The sequence below is a fragment of the Ambystoma mexicanum genome, chromosome 6q (assembly GCF_040938575.1).
Source record: "Ambystoma mexicanum isolate Mex_15411 chromosome 6q, UKY_AmexF1_1, whole genome shotgun sequence".
Taxonomy (NCBI): Eukaryota; Metazoa; Chordata; class Amphibia; order Caudata; family Ambystomatidae; genus Ambystoma; species Ambystoma mexicanum.
Window position 1 is genome coordinate 1,161,276,098 of NC_090937.1, and position 15,348 is coordinate 1,161,291,445.

Below are 15,348 nucleotides of genomic sequence, written 5' to 3' on the forward strand. Positions count from 1 at the left end.
TCCGACCCTTTTGCCCAACTGGGGCAAAACTGAAAACAGAGCAAAAAAACTGGTATTGCAGTCGCACTGGGGGTCGCCACTGCCGTGTACCCACTTAAGCTAGGAGTGCGGCGCGAGGAGCGCCTCTAGGACAGCAATGGGGTTACAGTGTACTGTGATTTGTCGAAGTAAGAATGGCGGATAGTAGCAGGTAAAGAGAGATGTAGTCTAAACTGGTATATGAGGAATGCAGAGGAGCTCAATCATTTTTCATCTGGTCGTTGATAGGCGCTTCCAGTGGGATCTGTGATTCAATAATTTTAACTGCTTTGTCCGGAACAGTAAAGAAGTAGAGCTTATTGTGATAGGTGAATTTCAGACGTGCCGGAAATAGCATTGTGTATTCAATTCTCCGTTCTCGCAGCATTTTCTTCACCCCATTGAATTGTTTACGCTCCGCCTGGACCCCCGCGGAGAAGTCCGGGAAAATTCTGATGATTTGCGAGTCCATTCGCCTTTCTCTCGCGCGAGGCACAATATATGGTCTCTGTCTCTATAGCTGAGGACTTTAGCTATTATTGGCCTGGGGAAATCGCCAGGCTTGGGGCGGGGAGCAAGTGAGCGATGCGCTCACTCGATTGTGAAGAATGGTGAGAGCGGAGGATCGCCAAGGAGATCTTTGAGAAGTGTCTCAACTGCCAGTTCCTTGCGACCCTTGAGTGCCGACTCCGGAACCCCCACGATGTGGATGTTATTTCTACGTGATCTCGATTCTAGATCATCACACTTGGCCTTGACACTTTTCATATCACGTACAAACACTGACACAGTGTTTTGTAGGGTGAGTACATTGTCTTCGTTTACGCCGAGTCTGGTCTCAGCCTCGGTAATCCTGGTGCTATGTTGGTCTAGTTTGGACCTAAGTGAAGCTACATTCGCATTTATGTCATCTAGCTTCTCATGGAATGATGTGAAGTTGCCCTCAGGTCCGGCCGCGGGGGGTCCGATGGGGCTTCCATGTCAACATCCCTGGAGGAGGTGGCGCCCTGCTCGGCCCCGGGTGTTGGCCTGGTGAACTTATCCATGGTCCCCGTCTTGGTTGCGCCGCAAGATTTGTTGGGCATCACGAGGGCAGATGGTATCGCTTGTAGATGTGGGAGGCCGCTGCTTGGTCGAGCCAGGGAAGAGTAGCAGGCTCAGGGGGCCGCTGAGGAAGGTGGCGTGGAGGGGTGGATTCTGTGTCCTTGAGCGAGAATGTTCGAACACCTGCAGTAGAAGTCCCTCGCAGCCGCCAGACGGGGACCTCAGGGCCAGAGGTAGGGAGTCGGCCCAGGAGCCACCAGTCAGTAGAGGCCTAGAGGGCTCCCCCCCCAAGGTGTAGCGGAGGTAGGTCACCCGACCAGGGGCAATTCCACAAGGAGGACGGGGTGGGCCTCAGGTACTAGGGTGAGGCTGCCGGAAGCCGGCGAGGCGCAGGGGACCCCCCCACCAGCCCAGCAGGGCAATTGCGATGACTCCTTGTGTTGAGGTGGCCAGGGAGCAGGGCCTGGGGCGGAGCACCCCCGGGCCAGTGATGTTGCGGTCCGAGCAGCATTGCCAGGGGGAGTCCCTCTTAGATGGTATTGCAGAAGTATGCTTGGTGGTCTCAGCCACGAGGGCTGTGTTTATTTTACTGAATCATGTTGTCAGCCCTCTCTCCCCTTGGAGACCCAGCAGAGGAGGTCCTCGGCGTGTGCCGCAGACGCTGCACGATCGGGATGCAGCTCAGTGTTCAGGTGCAGGAGCTGGGGGCTATGTGCTTAGTTGATGTTGGCATGTGTTGCGGCGGCCCCCCAGCTCCTCACCTCACAACCGCACCGATCCGATGTGCGCCGATCGGGCCCCCCCGCAGTCGGAGCGGCCGCGGCACCCCCAGCAGCGTCGGGCCCGTCAGCAGTCGCAGCTCCAGATGTCAATCCCCTGCGGCATCAGGGCGGCCGCGGGGGAGCCGGCGTCCACCGAAGCCCGGCCGGGAAGGCGCACCCCAGGCCTCCGGCACCGAAGAGTGTCAGGCAGGCAGCTCCGAAGGATCTCAGGCAGAGGGAGGAGGGGCGGTCCACCGACAGCCGACCGCGCCACTGGCTCGTCGCAGAAGGGCCAGGGAGTCACGTCGCTGGCCGCCGCACAGCAGTATAGCACAGCCCGGGGCAGGTTCCACACGGCCCCAGCGTTGGGGCGCAGAAACTCGGCTCCGCCGGCCCGATTCTCGTTGAAATCAGGTGTGGACGTAGCTTACGATCAGCGCTGCAATTGAGGTATGTTTTCACAGCAGAGCTTGGTTTTACGCCGCAGATGTATTTAGATGAAGGATCGCTGGGCACGGAGCTTCATGGCTAAGCTGCCATTTTGTTGGCTGCTCAACAGCGCCCCCCATCCTGCACTTCATTTGAGAATTTAGTTGCATGCAGCCACGCCTGCCGTGAGGTATCAACCCCCAGGATAAGGCCCCGAGCCGAGGTGTCTACGTGATGAGCCGCAGCTTCCAGGAGATCCTGGGCCAAGACCCTGGCGTCAGATAAACCACCCTTAAAGTCCTCCAACTTCTCGACCGGGATGAATTCCTCAAATTCCGACAGACCTTTCCACATCCGCATATTAGCCCCCGCTAACACCAGTTCGGCATTTGCCTGCCTGAGCTGCAAGGCCGAGTTGGCAAAGATTTTTCTCTCAAGGGAGTCAAGGAGCTTCCCAGAACCTGGGTAGCCATCGTGGAAGAGGATGCTGCAGGCCTGGACTGCAAAGTGGCCGCAGCCACCACTGTGGAGGAGGGGGGAGGACAAGATGACAGGGCCACCTCTTCCGAAGAATGCAGCCTGTATCTCGCATCAATTTTCTTACTGATGAAAAGTCCAGAGTGTGGCTTTTCCCATACCCTGCAGACCTAGGCCAGAACGTCCTTCTGCAAGAACAGGCCAGTATGCTCCAAAGGAGACAGGGTGAACGCCCCAGAAAACACGCCCTCCCGCACAGCGGGTGCCTCGGGCACCGGAACATCTAAGAAGCACATCATGTCCAGTACCCGGTCATGAAAAGCTCTAATAGAGCGGGGCAAGTCCTCGTTGTCCTGATCGCCTAGCGCGTCATCCGTCAGGTCAGGATCCTGCTGAGCCGTGTCGGGCGCTGCCTTGTCCACAGGGACAATGGGGGCAAAGACGGAAGAGTCAGAGAAGGCACCGTAGGCAAGGGAGGAGCTGGCAGAACCACCGGAGGAACAAGTGGGGCCAGAGGCGCGGGCGGACATATCTCCCTAAAAAGCCCTTTGAAATATTCCCTCATGGGGTCGGTACGCATGAGCGTTTGAAATTTACCGAAAAAGGCGTCCTCCGGGGACTGCTTTGGAACCTGAGGAGGCCTCTCATGAGGTGGACAAGTCCAGGGACGTAACGGGGACGGGTGCCAAACTGGCCCCTCCACCGAAGTGTCCACGTAAATCAAAGGCGCCGACTCCGCAGGCAATGAAACATTGTGCGGAAGAGGCATCCAGGCATTCCAATCATACACTGGCCGATAAGGATGCGCACAAGGGACTCTATGTTCACCCAAGGAACCAAGCCCTACACCTGAGGCCGATGGCGTAGTTAAGGGATGGCACCCAAAATGGCTGCCACGGTCGTGGCGGCAACAGGTGCCATTTTGTCATCGTCTGAGGGGAACTGCAGCACGTGAGGAAGTGAGGCAGTGGTCCCAGTCGATGGATCAGGGGTCTTAACTTTAGCCTTAACATAAGGAACCTCGGCAGAGCCGGCACTATGAGGCCAAGTATGTTTCTGCGACATACCAACCGCCAAATTAGCCTTCCCAGGAAGGACCTCGGCACTACCGGTAAAAGAAGAACTTTCCTTCTTTGCCCCCTCAACAGATCTGGTGTTGCCGCAAGAGCGGGAACGGTGAGAAACAGCCTTCACCGGCAAGACCTTGTCAGGCCTCTCAGAAATGTTGGTAGCTTTAGCCTCTGAAAGAGGGAGCTCGGACCCACATCCGGTGACAGCCTTATCTGCGCGGGCCTCGAACATCCTTTCGGTGACAGCAAGCCCCACCAAGGCCTCAGGGCGCACCCCGGTCATATTTTCGAGGGAAGCCAAAAGAGAGGCCTCAGAGCGAGCTCCGGTATCCCACGATTCAGTAGAACTGGGTCTACAAACAGCCCCCACAGAAGGGGCCTCAAGCGTGTATCCACAGGTATCCACAGGCCCCTTACGGAGAACCTCAGAGAAAACTCCGGTACAATTATTAGGCCCAACAGGCACCTCAGGCCGAACCCCGGTGACACGGCGATCAACGCTCCTCCCGGCCCGAGAGGAACCTGGAAAGGTATCCCCCGGCCGGGGTGCTCTGAAAAGTAAAGAACTTACAGGGCGTTCTTTCTTCTCGTCGATGAACGCCTGTAAATGCGAAAGAGGAGTTCGTCGGAACACCTCCTCCCACCGCTCCAACCGACGCTGAAGTGCCCGGACCGAAAGGGAGTAGCAGTAAAAACAGGAGTCCCAACGGTGATCTGGACCCAAACACTCTAAGCAAAGAGGATGGGGATATGCCCTCGCGAAACGACGGTGGCAAGATGAACAATCTGGAAAGTCTAGTTTGAACGACATAGACAGACTAGTACACGATCGCTAGCGAGAACCAGAGAGGAAAAAAGGGAAGAAAATCTTCCGAGAATGCAAGTGCTTCAAGTCCCGAACAAGCCGAGAAAAGGATTGATGGGCGATGCGTGGGGCAGAGCCAAGGTGGGCGGGGTTACGGCCATGTGCCGGGCCCCGCGCAAGAAAGAGAGTAAGGACACATTTTTTTAAAACACATTTTTTGATGCTTTTTACAAAATGCTCCGGTCCCGTCCAACAGGACGGAGAGATGTCCCATAAGTATGGAGGAAAGAGGAGGGGACGTAGGAGTAATCATTTTAGCTGGGGGGACTGAGTCCACCCTCTGAAAAAAGTGAATGGACTCGTCCCCCCCCGCGTGTACCCTCGACTTGAGCCCTGTTCTGCAGGCTGCAGCTGTCACCGTGCAAAAGTACAAGTTCTGCAGACTGCAGGCTTAAAGTAATTCTGCTTGCTCCATGCCACGAGCCTGCGCATTTGGTACATGCCCAGCCTCAGCCTGCGTTTGTCCAGAGCGAAGTGGAGCAGCCAGGCAGCGACGCGTAAAGAGAACTCTGCAACGTTATTTGGTTATCGAGGCGAGGGAGTGGGAGACTAGAGAGAGACTCGACTCGAGCCAGAGCTAGCTGAGGTAAGTTACTGAGTAGTAGTGTCTGTGTGTGTCTGATGTTGTGTCACTGTCTGGACGAGGGGGGACAGCGTGACTGAGTGTGTGATGTCGAGGAGGGGTGGCCTCAGTTTCCCTTGGCCCCAGTCCTCCAGACCAATAGCACCCACAAAGGCAATGGTAGTGCACCCGGGCCAGGCCAAGAAATGGGCCTGGAAGTGGAATGGATCGTAGATTAACATGCTGCAAAACGTGTTGCTCAAGCCAAGCGACACCCATGGTTTCTGCACTCTGAGTCTCTTCCCTGGTGTGGCACGCATAATGTCCCTCCCAAACCACTGAGGTATACCAGGGGGCATGTGGCTGTATCACACCAGGGCCCCAGACATGCACGCAGGGCACAAGATGGTGTCCTTTTCCGACAGTGCTCTGGGGCTCCTCGCCCTCAAGGACCCGCCAGCTCCCTGGAACCCCTGCACCCTAGCAACCCAACCCTGCCTCTTCTTAAGTTACTCCTATCTTTCCAATAAGGAGGACCCTCCCGCTGTGCACCTGGTAGACGTGCTAGATAATTCTGCAGGGCCGGGCCCACATACATTCCACGTCACCTGAAGGAGTCCTCACATGCTGGATACATCCCAGAAGATTACCAGGCCACGTGAAAGACACGCAAAGGGGCCCTCACAGCCTTTAACATCATTACTGGGGTCTTCATTCATGAACCATATAAGGTGCTGAAAATGAAAAAAGTGAGCATTGCATGGGTTTGGGTCTCGGGCGCTATTGCATGGCACACTTTGCCTTAGTCCAGTTATGCCTTACTCCGGTATTGCATACCCTGCCCCCATCAAATGATGGGCCTTCCTCCTATTTTCATACAAGGCGACTCGATGCGTCAGCATCACATGTCGGAAGCAACCAGATTCTCTTTAAGTTGCCCATCCAGTCATGATTTTCATCTGTATTCTGGGACTTGTGGTTTTGCTTTTCCCGTTTTGAATATGAGACTGCAATCCCCATTGTGCAAAGAGCTATGCCCTCAGAATGCCATGAACATCTCCAGAATGTTCTGGAGTGTGTAGCCCCTTGCCCCACCCCTTGATTTCCTTCCTTCCCTAAAAATGTTACCACATCACTGACCTCAGGACTCTGTGCAGAAAAGCAATGCAAACCAATGGGACGTATCCTAGTGAAAGGACGCCCAGCATTTCTGATTCCCGATTAAAAATGCTTTTGGAGGCCGCAGAAGTTAATCAAATGTAAATGCATGCACGTGTGTCAAAAGTAACCTGAAACATAATTGCAAGCTGACACTTTAAATGTGGCCTAGTGTAGGAGGAACGATTATTCACTACTACTCTAGGTGTATTACCTACCCAGATCTCAGTATACACGTCTATAGCCACCAGCCCCCTTTAACACCTGCACCCAAAAACCTATGATGTACATTCCCAGAGTCACATAAGGGAGACAATGCTGAGCACTGGGGTGCATGTGGGGGGCTGAAGCTTCCATTTTAGGGCCTGGTCGGCGGGTGGTGCATGTGGGGGGCTGAAGCTTCCATGTTAGGGCCTGGTCAGCTGGGGGTGCATGTGGGGGGCTGAGGCTTCCATGTTCGGGCCTGGTCGATGCGGGGTGAATATGTGGGGCTGAAGCTTCCAAGTTAGGGCCTGATCGGCGGGGGGTGCATGAGGGGGCTGAAGCTTCCATGTTAGGGCCTGGTCGGCGGTGGGTGCATGCGGGGGGCTGAAGCTTCCATGTTACGGCCTGGTCGACGGGAGGTGCATGTGGGGGGGCTCAAGCTTCCATTTTAGGGCCTGGTTGGCAGGGCGTGCATGTGGCGGGCTCAAGCTTCCATGTTAGGGCTTGGTCGGCTGACCTGCAGAAAAAGACATGTCATGTTATAACGCAGAACTATATAATTGGCAGCTTTTTGTTGGTGGGAAATTTGATTGTCCTACCATTCCATTACAAATGCACAGCTCTAGCTTAGTTGGAAGACAGCCACTTTTCCTAAATGAATGGAAGAAAAGTCGGGGAAGCAGAGCAAATGTACCCTGTGGTTGGTGAACTGTGCCAGCAAACGAGCAAAGCGCAAACTCTGAAGAGGCAGCCGTGTCTCACATATATGGCAATGGCCAGATGTCTACGTAATTAGCGGCTGCACTGTGCATCTTTAAGCACTAATGTAAATTAACTGCACAGGTTTTGGGAGCTGTGTTACGAATGTAATACCGAAGCATCTTCTGACGAGTAAAGAGGAAACCATATGGCCAACATCCCAGGCATCCCCCAAAAGGAGTTCCATATTAGTGGCCCCAACCTTAATGCAGGGGTGCACAACTTGTTTAGCTCGGGGGTTGTGTGACCTTCCAACCATGGTTGGCACGGGTTCCTGATGATAGAAATTACAAGTGACCACGTGGCAGCCAGTGGGCGAAGGAGGGATTAGGGAGAGGTTATGCATGGGTAGGGGGAAGTAGGGAAACCGGGAAGAGGGTTAGGGTAACAGAATTGGGTAGGTAGAGGGATGTTAGGAGAAAAACACACCTTGATACTCTGCATACCCACCTAGCGACCTGACCTCACCTAATAGTAACCAAACCTGAAAAAAAAGCCTACTGCCTTCCTAAATCACTACAAACATACATTCCTCTGATCCCCTTGTACCTGAACATTAGAAACAAAGCATCAGACCATTAACACCCCCTTAATGGGAGTTGAGGCAGCAAAATGTACATGGCAACATAATGAAACAAAACAGCAGGGAGCTTCTCCCCTTGAGATTGACATAACTCATGGAAATGGCCCACAGGTACTGCTTGAGCGGGAGGGGTAAGAAGGCCACTGGGTTAGTGGGAACATGGTGCAAGTTATGTCAAGGGCTTGAGGCTGGTACAAGTTAACGGCCAAGTGGGTAAAACCGGAAAAACAAGGTGGTCCCCCAGGGGCAGCATTAGGGCCTTTCAAACATTTCATTTAAAAGGGGCCTCAAACTTCCAGATGACATTGACCCCCCGTTTTGCCAGTCAGCACCTACAACATGGCAATATATTCCTTTCTATATTACATTCGTTCTGGGGCTTACAATGTGTGCTTTGCTCGAGACCTTCCGGACGTCAATTCCCCCAAGTCCACCTTGGGGACTTCTCTCATGCACAAAAGCAAAGTCCCCAAGGTGTCCCCTGTCCCCCCCAGATTTTATGTGTCTCCTACGCCCCTGGTATATGTACATGAAATACGAGTACATACAGTCTCATGAAGATATAACAGCTTGACTGCATGGTGAGGGCATGCCAAAGTTATCCAGGTCCCCAAATGGCCAGAATCAAGTAACTCTCTGTCCATCTTCACATCAAGATGCATTGAATAGTACTATAGTCCTCTGTCTGGTGCCCGGTACCTACTAAGCAGCTATTGCACACCTCTGTGTCGGCACACACAAATCAGAGAATGTACAGTAGGGCACAGGGGTCCCTGTTTTGAGAGTTGTGAGCTGGGCCTGTGCTGCTGGAGGCAAAAGCCTGCCGGTGGCCAGTAGTGGGCTTGACTTCACAGTAGTTTGCCTTACCTGCCACTCATGGCAGGCTTGGGAGGAATGGTGCAGTGAAAGTCAGCATCACTGTGTGCTGGCACTCGGCAGGACCAAAAATAAAAACATGCACTGCTCTACAGTGTGGTTGGTCATCAAGGATGTCAGTGTTTTTATTTCCTACAGTTGAGTCTTGAAGACATTGATAATGGGATATGAGATGCAGCACACAAAATCTGTAAAAGATTGCCAATGCAGTGAAAAGCGAATGTGCTGCAAGACCGGGATGGATGAGTCAGGTCTCCATATTGTCTTGTAGTGGCTTCATATTCTTCATGTTGACTTGAAACGTCACGGGTGGTGCAGGTGTTTCCCCATCCTATTAAATGCTGTACACCGTCTCATTGTTACTCAACAACTGTAATCTGCCATTTGTGTCCACAGGGCATATTATACCACATGTCCCTGTCTCTTTGACATATTATAACAGTATTTCCCAATGTTTGCTTCTCAGATTTTAATGTGCCGTTAGTACATCATTCACTGATCAAAGCCTTATCCAAATGCCAATAATTCTAGCTTTCATAAGTTTTCCCTGAATTTCAATTTTCTTGGACAGAAGTACACAGGTTACACTGTTTCTGTACAATTTCAAAAGTAACTACTTTGGTTATCTCTTTTTCTTATTTTGTTCAACCAGTCATTCAGAACTGTATGTCCCACTGTTTGCCTGTTAAATATTGTCTCTGCTCTTCTACTGATTTCTGAATGTCCTAAATTGAAATGGTCTTTCCCTGTGTCTTGAAGAATGTACAGGAGTATTCCCTTCTCACCATTATCCCATCGTCTTTGCCATTTCTTCTTAATTCTTTCTATGAGTAGCGCCTATATTTCCTGTTTACTAAGTGGAATTGCTATACTATGTGAGCTCATTTTGTCATCTCATGGGCTGCTTGTCCTCTAACTCACTCCCTAGAATCTCACTGCACATTTTTTAAAAACATTTTTGAATTCTATTGTTTAAAGTGTGGACCTAGCTCGGGAGCACCGCAGCGCTCTACAGAGTGTGGGTAGCCGGCATTTGGGCTGGCATCTTTTAACAGTAGCGCAGTACTGTGTGATGCCTGTGCGTCGGAATGTGTGTCCATTGGAATTAGTCCTTGGTAAGGTGTTGTTGAAAGAGCCATGTTTTGCGAGATTTGAGAGATTTGCGAAATTGGAGAAATGTGGGGGCATTCCGAGCCGACAACGACAGTGAGTTCCAGAGGGTGGGTGCATGAGAAGAGGAGGATTTTTGCAGGTCCTCTCTTTGCGGACGAGTTGTGATTCAAGCAGGTTGGTCGATTTGCTGCGAGGAGCATGTGCCCCAAAAATGTGGTGGTTAGCCGCCAGGTACGCTGGTGTGCTACTAGTGACTGCTTTGTAGATGATACATGTAGTCTTGAACAGTATCCTGCCTTGGAGTGGAAGTCAATGTAGCTTGCGCAGGATGGGGGTAATTCAGTTGAATTTCCGTACTCTCGTAATAAGACGTGCTGCAGCTGAATCCCATCCTGTCAGCAAGGAGGGAAAGAAGGATGCGGTAGTCGACTGTGTCCAATGCAGCCAAGAGGTCAAGGGGGACACGGAGGCATCAGTTGCCCTCATCCATGATTTGGGGAGCATCATCTACCACCTGGATAGTGGCTGTCTCGATGATACACATTGGGCGGAACCCTGACTGATAGTCATTTAGGTGGTGGAGCTGATCGATTCTGGCAAATAATTGTGTAGCAACTACTTTTCCAAGATTTTGCCAATAATCGGGAGGTTCGCAATGGGCCTGTAGTTGGCCAGGAAGTGAGGATCTAGGGGTGTTTTTTTCAAAGGAGGTCATATGAGACCAGTCTTGAGGGTGTCTGGGAATAATCCTTCTGCAAGGGAGGCATTGATGATGCTGAGAAGCGCATTGAGCACTGGGCCCGTCAATTGTTTAATGATGTAAGGCGAAATTATATTGACAGAGTAATAAGTAGGTTTCAGGGAGGCAATCATTTTTAGAACATCTGGGGGAAAGAGAGGAGAGAATTCGGTCCAGAGGAGCAGTGTGTGTGCCGGGGTGCAATGGATGCTAATACTGGCAGAGGTTGATTTGTTGGTCTCTTGGGCTTTTTCAATAAAATATATGTTGATTCTGTCTCGTTTTTCCTGAGTTTTTTCCTGAGTTTCTGGTAGCTCTGGGTCGGCTGATGGTTTGGTACAATGCTTTACTACATCAAAGAGGGCTTTGCTCCTGTTAGACGCTGCCACGACTGTGGAGTAGTAGTATGCAGCTTTGGTGGAGTAGTATGCAGCTTTGGTGGAGTAGTATGCAGCTTTGGCCTTTTTGATGAAATGTCAGTGATTTTATGTTAAGTGTACCTATGTAAGAACCATGCTTCTTTGCTTATTCTGGATGATTGACCAACATATTTACTGCATGGACAAAGTATACTGTAGATGATGTTTGAAGTGTCATAAGTGGCAAAATTCAGTAATCCGATTTGTTGTCCTATATATGGTAATGTACAATGTCAACAATAGCTGCATCGGCACAATGAATGCAGTTCAAGCAAGAAAACATACCAGTAGTCATATTCATTTCCATAGGTTCCAAGATATCAGTGCATGCTGACATGTCTTTTACATTTTTGCTCCTAGAAATAATCAGGTGAAGGAGAAGAATATAATCTAAATTATTTTCTATGTTGTCTGATTTGACATTGAATGTCACTTAGGAATATGTGGTGTACAATGCACATTAAGGCAGAAGGTGAATATACTTGTTTAAATATTTCCATGATCTCTGCACTTAATTTCTCTAATTTAATAACTTTTTTAGAAGCACTCTCATTTACTGTTTGTACGGAAGAGGCTGTGATGTCATTCACATAGATGGTATCACTGCACACATGCTTCCGCGTGTGTGATGCCATTTGATTATATACAGGTGCATGAAAGAGTGCTGAGCTATTTCCTATCTGCAAGTGAAACATCTGTTTCACAGACGAGCAATTTCAAAATCACCAACACCAGAAGGAGTAGCTAGTTAAGTCAAGAATTATATGAACAAGTACTATGCTCATTAGCTAATTTTGACATTTCAGTTATGGAATTATGGTTATATGTACATATTTTGCAGGTAACGTTTTCACTTTGGGGTTAAGTATTCTTTCACTGATGAATTGAAGAGGGTGTTTAGGGTGGACTGACAATCCTTACAAGGAATTACTTTTTTTTTTATTATATTGTATATGGTTCATTACCATTAGACAATACATTTTTTTGGAATCATGCAGAACCTTTATTTCACTTAACCTTTTTTTATGTTTGGGCTACCTCAGGGAGAATACAATGTAATAGGGTACAATTTTAGCTTAATTCAGAGCATTAGTAATATCTCTTGGAGTGGATTATGTTCTTAAGGAATTGTGTGGTTATTTTTAGATGCTTTCCCTGCCAAAGGAATCAATTCTGGAATTCAATGGATTTACATATACTCCTTTGTCAATGATTAAAGAACTTCTTTTTTTAATGAAAGGACTTTGAAAGAATTCATTACTTTCAAAAGGAACCCACCATTTCAAGTTTTCTTGTAAATTATAGCGTTCTATTTGCAGTAAACAGTACTGGATTCAAGGTCATTTACTTTTCCTTTTTAGATTGAATACTTTTTATCTGTAAAACAACAACTAAAAATGCAAAGTAATTTCAAAGCTAAACATTATATATCAGCTTAATTTGTAATGATTGTCACATATGTTGCAAATAAATACACACACTCTTACCTCCCTTGTTAGAACAGCAAGAAAACAGCCATTTGTTAAGTCTGATGGTTCTACTTTGAAGAATTTATCAGAAGAGGAGATCAATTCTGATGGCGAGCACAAAGGAAGAACAGGTGGACATAGTCTAAAATAAACAAATAAAAAAATGCCTCCGATTATTTATGAAAAAAACATATCTAAGAAAGAAAATGTTTTCATATAAACAAGTGCTTTGTCACCCACTATCCTTCAACATCATAATTAATCATATATTTTACAAAATATTCTAGTATTGTAGGACAGATATGTTTATATTTCTCATATAAAAGAAAGCAGTAACATCAGTGTAACAATGAGACAGAGAAAAAGGGAAGGTTACATAAAAAGAAATTATATTGGGCTATCCCAAAAGATTGTATGAAGAGCAATAATTCTCGCAAGCTAGTTTCGCTAAGCACTCTGTTGTTCTAGAGTGTGGTGTGCGCTATATAAAAATACATATTCATAATAATAATAATATTTTCAAAGAATATATAACAATTATGGCATTCATTCTAAGTGACTATTTTATAATGTTGAATTGTTGAATATATACATAGTTTGTATAAAAGCAAATATTTGCCAGGACTGGCTCTCTGTAACTCAGTAGCCTGCCAATTATGCATCTTGCTAACTTCCAGGATTTGGTGGGGTTGGGGGTGGGTGAGTCAAGGAGAGGGGTGCATGGAGCACACTCAACAATGAATGAGGTGAAAAGGAAGGGAATTTTAATCAGCAATTCTTTCCCTAGTTAGGTTGTTTAATCAGGGGGCACCCATGATTTAAATGACATAAAACTGTGCATCCTCAAGACATGCTGGCGGTTTGGTTAAGTAAATGTAAAGTTATATCTGGTTTCATATTGTGGCCTATGAGGAAATACAGTTATACATTACTAAAACCATCTGATGTTATTGTATTAGCAACAGGCTTCCTGTGACTACTACAATGGTCAATATTTTGTGCATTGCCACCTGGGGCTGTAGGCTTCTCTCCGGACAGAAAGTGAGCACACCCCCAATTGCATCTTTGTTCTCTGCCTGTCTTCCCATGGTAACAGGACATGCCCCAGGGGATAATGTGGGAGCTTACACATTTAAATAAACTCTGGCAGCTCAAATGGGATGTCACACCAGGGGTATAAGGACTGTTGTTTTGGTTGCTTCCTTGATGGCTCGCATCCATCTGCAAAAGTATAACCTTTCCTTGACCCATGCTACCTTGCAGAGGTTACGGAGGTGTACCATTCATGTTGTGCTTGTTTCACCATTATGACTAAGATTGCTTCTGGTTTAGTATTAGCGCCTCATGCTTCTGCTCCAACGGAGCAGTAATCATTTCGCCCCAGTCAGCAGCAAAACTCAACTTCATTTCATATTTATGGTGTTTAGGTTTATTTTCGCAGTCCTTTCTTGTGCAGATGTTTAAGGCTCATTTTATTTGAAAATATACTCTGCAAATTGATTCCACAAATGTGCCCACCATGGTATATTTCTTGTCCCACTTTGCTGTCCACTCTTTAGTCAGCTCTTTCTAGATGTTTCATGGGTAAACAGTCCCACATGCCATTCTAGTTCGCTAACTGCATCTCTACCCCAGGCAGCTTTGTGCCCTACTGCTGATTCAATGCCCTGCATTTCCTTTAGAATTTTACTTCATTGCATCCGTTCGAGGTTAGACAGAGTAAAAGTAACCACAGCCAGTCCGTCAGTAATGAATTTGCTTCAGTATCAAAGATCATAAAATCAACATATTACAAACACATTACATCAATTTAAAACAGCAAGAAAATAAAATTACTTAAATAATATAATTTTTCATAAATAAACATGTATCATTCAAAAACGCCTGAACCAAATGTTGTATTTGCAGATTTAAAATCCCATATATTTTCCTCGTATTCACCAGGCTTTCTTCAGATATTGGTTTTGAGCCCATAATGCTGAATCTATTTTTTAAAAATATTTTTTTCATAAATTTTTAACAATATCATAACAAGCAATAAGCAGAATATGAATTACAAGAATTACAGCGCAGATTCCATCAATTAAATACATTCACTCTGAATAACATGATGTGTTGCAACAATAGTTTGGTTCCAATATCTTGCAATAGTAACATACTTGGGTCTCAGAGTTTGAAGGAAAACTTTTCTGTTGACATTATGTACTTCATGATCACCCAGTGTTTTGTAGCGGGAACTTACATTAATGGTTACAGAAGCAGGCTGATTTTGTACCTTTAGCTCCTCTGTGGCACTTCCCAGAAGGATGTCGTCCTGTAGTTCATTTGTCAGAGTGGCCAGTAACTCACGCCTATTACGAATCGGAATTTACTCATTTATTGTGAATGATCCTTACAATGTGACATCTTTAGTCATGCATCTGATCACTGTATTATTTGCTCTTAAATGTTCATGGAGTTTGGAAACAATTGGATCGTCAAAAGTTATAAGGTTCTATTCTAGCCTCTTGCAGTCTGGAGGGTCAAGGTCTTTGCTCCCTCCCTCTGTGTTAACGGATATGTTACATGTTGTATCTCCTTCCCCAACTGGAGAATTTAGAGCATTAATATGTGTAGGTATACTGTACATTTTCCTGGTGATCTTAGCTATAGATCTTGCAGTCAAGTCTCAAAGAGATGAATATCATGTGCTACATCGGGTTTCAGTTCTGGAACAGGTGGGACATGAACATCGGTTCTTTAATTCTTGGGAGAACACTATTGCTAAAACATTATGTCAGTTGTGTTTGCTTCAGGGATAAT

General features: G+C 47.5%; 1 protein-coding gene across 2 annotated transcripts in view; it reads right to left on the reverse strand.

Annotated features, from left to right (window-relative positions):
- The window catches only part of NSUN7 (NOP2/Sun RNA methyltransferase family member 7), a 1,712,923-nt gene that overhangs the window by 131,998 nt on the left and 1,565,577 nt on the right, over positions 1 to 15,348 (reverse strand). For both annotated transcript variants that reach the window (XM_069631762.1, XM_069631763.1), the window contains exon 11: positions 12,565 to 12,688. In XM_069631762.1, coding sequence (XP_069487863.1) covers positions 12,565 to 12,688 — 124 coding nt within the window. The remainder of the gene's footprint in view (positions 1 to 12,564; positions 12,689 to 15,348) is intronic.